This window comes from Myotis davidii, unplaced genomic scaffold (genome assembly GCF_000327345.1).
Source record: "Myotis davidii unplaced genomic scaffold, ASM32734v1 scaffold663, whole genome shotgun sequence".
In the NCBI taxonomy this organism is placed as follows: Eukaryota; Metazoa; Chordata; class Mammalia; order Chiroptera; family Vespertilionidae; genus Myotis; species Myotis davidii.
Genome location: NW_006295816.1, coordinates 1,358,009 through 1,361,708, shown reverse-complemented (window position 1 = coordinate 1,361,708; position 3,700 = coordinate 1,358,009). Strand labels below are relative to the sequence as shown.

Here is a 3,700-nt window from a genome sequence, read left to right as displayed (position 1 = left end):
CCCGCGCACCCCGTGCGGGCCCCTCGGATGGAGAGAGAGGCCTTGGCAGGGCCGGGAGGGGTGCAGAGGAGGGAGCTGGCGCGGTGGGGCGTCGGAGCCCAGGCCCGGGCTGGGTCCATTTTCAGCCGCGGAGCCAGTGCTCGCGCTGCTCCCGCTGCCGGGTTGTCTCTTTCTGTCCTGCCTCCCTCCTCCTCCTCCTTCCCGGGGGTGACTAAGCAGCCGTGAGAAGGAAGGGAAAGCGAGGCCTGTGGGCTGGGCCTTGGCTCCCCTCCAGGTCGGTAGAGGCGCCGGGTCCCAGGCCCGGCCGGTCTGGGTAGCAGGTCCCCTGGGGCTCGGCCAGAAGCGGGCGCCCTGCTTGCCTGCCTTCTTCCCCCTTCAGAGCCGCGGGGAGGGTCCGGGCTGCGCCAGGTGGTGGGATTGCTCGGGGTTAGGGAGAGCCAGGTTGCCGAGCCCTGGCTGCCGCCAGGAGCAGCCTGCTGGGCCTTGGTGCCGAGACCTGGTCCCTTCCCGTAGGGTGGTCACTTCCTTGCTGGAGAATTTGGCCGCAAATAGTTGCCAAGATAGCTGGGCCGGGAAGAAAGCGCCGTAGCCCTGACCCCGTCGCCGTCGCCGACCCCGGGGCGCTCTGGCTGTCGAGCAAGCGCCTCAAGATGTCTGGTGGGGCCAGTGCCATGGGCCCCAGGAGAGGGCCCCCCGGGCTGGAGGAGGCCGCCAGCAAGAAGCAGCTGAAGGACCGAGCAAACCAGGAGAGCAAGGATGGAGACCCTAGGAGAGGAGGTAACGCCCCCGCCCATGCCCGAGGCGCCGCCCTTCCTGTTGAGCATGCGTCCTGCCCCTTCTGTCCTTCCTGATGCCAAGCGGACGACTCCGGACGAGCTGGGGTCTGGGTCCTGGGCCGAGACCCTAACAGTGGTGCTGGGTGGGGTGGCAGGGCCTTGGGGGCTGCCTCTTCCTCATTTTTTCTTTTTTTAAATTTTTTTATTGTTTATGTTTTTCTCCTCCTCCTTTTCCTCTTTCTTTTGTCGTCAGGGTCCGTGTCCACTCCCCAGGAGGAGCAGACCAAAGAGGGTGAGTCACTGGCTGCCTTGGGTGCTAGAGCGCTGGGGGGGGGTGTGTGTGCAGCCCTCATCTGTCGACCCTCACAGTCTTTTGTTTTGTCTTTGTTTTAAATATGTTTTTACTCATTTTAGAGGGAGGAAAGGAGAGGGAGAGAGAGAGGGGAAACATCAGTGATGAGAGAATCATCGATGGCTGCCTCCTGCAGCCCCGTGCTGGGGATCCAGCCCGCAGTGCAGGCGTGTGCTGTGACCAGAACGAAACCACGACCTCCTGGTCCAGGGGTTGGCACTCAACCCCTGAGCCTGCCGCCGGCCGCAGGCTGACTGCCCTATCCCTGCAGAGGTGCTGCTCGACTGGCAGCAGGACGCGGACGAGGTGACGGTCAAGCTGCGCGCGGGAGCGGGCCCCCTGCGGCTGGAGGAGGTGGACGCTGCTTTCACAGACACAGACTGCTTGGTGCGGTTTCCAGGTGCGTCCGGGTCTGAGCCCGGGCCTGTGTGTGACCCCTGCCCGCCCCGCTCACCGCCGCGCTCTCTGCAGGTGGCCAGCAGTGGGGCGGTGTTTTCTATGCCGAGATCGAAAATTCTCGCGCCAAAGTGCAGGCTCGAAAAGGTGGCCTCCTCCAGCTGGCGCTGCCCAAGAAGGTGCCTCTGCTCACCTGGCCTTCTCTTCTGGTAAGTCCAGGGCAGGGCCGGGGGCCGGGGGCACCCAGGGTGCGGACAGGGCCTGACTGCTGTATCTTTGACAGAAGAAACCTCTAGGGATGCAGGAGTCGGGGCCAGGGCTGCGGTGCCAGGAGAACGGGCAGGAGTCCTCTCCCATTGCCCTGGAGCCAGCCCCTGAGCCCCGCCGGGCAAAGCAGGAGGCCCGGAACCAGAAGCGGGCCCAGGGCCGTGGTGAGGTGGGGGCGGGGGCTGGCCCCGGGGCCCAGGCAGGGCCCAGTGCCAAGAGGGCTGTGCATCTCCGAAGAGGGCCAGAGGGGGAAGGATGCAGAGAAGGCCCTGGGCCCCAGGGCGAGGCCCCCCCGTTCCTGGCTGAGGCAGCCACCCAGGTGAGCGTGGCGTGCCCTGTGGGCGTTGGGAGCTGGAGGAAGGGTGTGGACTGCGGTGGGAGGAGGGGCGCCTGCCTGGCCCCGGGCTGATCTTGCCCACAAACGCCATGCACAGGCGGGGGCTGAGGAGCCGCTCCGGGTCCCACCGCTGGAGCCCCAGCCCTGCCTCCTGGGCTCGGAGGAGAAGCCAGCGCTTCTGGCAGGAGAGAAGGCAGCGTCCCCCAGGAGTGACCCAGTCTCTCCAGCCCTCACCCGGAGCAGAGCCCCCGAGAAAGGTGACCGTTCCAGAGAGGAGATGGCAGTGGCAGCAGACGCTGCATCCTTGGTGGATGGTAAAGGTGGGGCTGGGGGGGCAGGCAGAGCCCTGGGGGGCTGCAAGGTTGGCGGGCAGGTAGGGATCGCACAGTGGCGGGTGGGCCGGTCTCGGGCGCTGAGCCGTGGTCTCGCTGTAGAGCCGGAACCCATGGTGAGCCTGGCGTTTGTCAAGAACGACTCGTACGAGAAGGGGCCTGACGCGGTGGTGGTGCACGTGTACGTGAAGGAGATCTGCAGGGAGGCCTCGCGAGTGCTTTTCCGCGAGCAGGACTTCACGCTCGTCTTCCAGACCAGGTGGGCGGGCGGCCGTGGGCAGACGGTGGGCCTCGGGCGGGACTGTGTCTCACGCTTTCCCCCGCGCTGGGCTCTGCAGGGACGCGAACTTCCTGAGGCTGCACCCGGGCTGCGGGCCCCACACCGTCTTCCGCTGGCAGGTGAAGCTCAGGTGGGTGGTGCCCGGCCCTGCCCTGTGCCGTCCCTCCCGGGGCTCCGTCTCCCGGCCCTGAGCTCACCCTCTCCCGCAGGAACCTGATCGAGCCCGAGCAGTGCACCTTCTGCTTCACGGCCGCGCGCATCGACATCTGCCTCCGGAAGCGGCAGAGTCAGCGCTGGGGGGGCCTGGAGGCCCCAGCTGCACGAGGTCTGCCCACGAGCTCCCTTCACTGCCCGCGCACACGGACCGCCCCTGCCACGTGCTGCTAACCACCAGCCCTCTCCTTCCCCCTTTTTAAGGTGCAGTGGGTGGTGCAAAGGTTGCCGTGCCGACAGGCCCAACCCCTCTGGACTCGACCCCCCCAGGGGGTGCTCCGCACCCCCTGACAGGCCAGGAGGAAGCCCGGGCTGTGGAGAAGGAGAAGCCCAAGGCTCGAGCTGAGGACGCAGGGCTGGATGGCGTGGCGGCCCGCACCCCCATGGAGCATGGAGCCCCCAAGCCAGAGCCACACTTGACCTCAGTGAGATCCTGGGTGGGAGGGCGAGGAGGGCGGCTGGGAGCCTCTAGGGCTGCTCTCATGCCCCACTGTGCTCCCCCAGCCCAAGCCCACGTGCATGGTGCCCCCCATGCCGCACAGCCCTGTGAGTGGGGACAGCGTGGAGGAGGAGGAGGAGGAGGAGAAGAAGGTGTGCCTGCCGGGCTTCACCGGGCTGGTCAACCTGGGCAACACCTGCTTCATGAACAGCGTCATCCAGTCTCTGTCCAACACCCGCGAGCTGCGGGACTTCTTCCACGGTGAGGGCAGGCCCGGCCCCCGCGGACCTGGCTTCCCCTTCCCTGGC

At 67.0% G+C, this 3,700-nt stretch overlaps 2 protein-coding genes across 2 annotated transcripts in view; both read left to right on the top strand.

The window, feature by feature from the left end:
* The window catches only part of LAMB2 (laminin subunit beta 2), a 12,704-nt gene extending 12,115 nt beyond the window's left edge, over nt 1–589 (top strand). The window contains 1 exon segment of the mRNA XM_015568272.1: nt 514–589. Within this exon segment, the coding sequence (XP_015423758.1) occupies nt 514–589 (76 nt within the window).
* USP19 (ubiquitin specific peptidase 19) overlaps nt 71–3,700 on the top strand; it is a 12,060-nt gene continuing 8,430 nt past the window's right edge. The window contains exons 1-11 of the mRNA XM_006770585.2: nt 71–777; nt 1,030–1,068; nt 1,400–1,528; nt 1,600–1,733; nt 1,808–2,110; nt 2,226–2,442; nt 2,563–2,719; nt 2,799–2,870; nt 2,950–3,065; nt 3,158–3,378; nt 3,458–3,692. Coding sequence (XP_006770648.1) covers nt 651–777; nt 1,030–1,068; nt 1,400–1,528; nt 1,600–1,733; nt 1,808–2,110; nt 2,226–2,442; nt 2,563–2,719; nt 2,799–2,870; nt 2,950–3,065; nt 3,158–3,378; nt 3,458–3,692 — 1,750 coding nt within the window. The 5' untranslated portion in view covers nt 71–650. The remainder of the gene's footprint in view (nt 778–1,029; nt 1,069–1,399; nt 1,529–1,599; nt 1,734–1,807; nt 2,111–2,225; nt 2,443–2,562; nt 2,720–2,798; nt 2,871–2,949; nt 3,066–3,157; nt 3,379–3,457; nt 3,693–3,700) is intronic.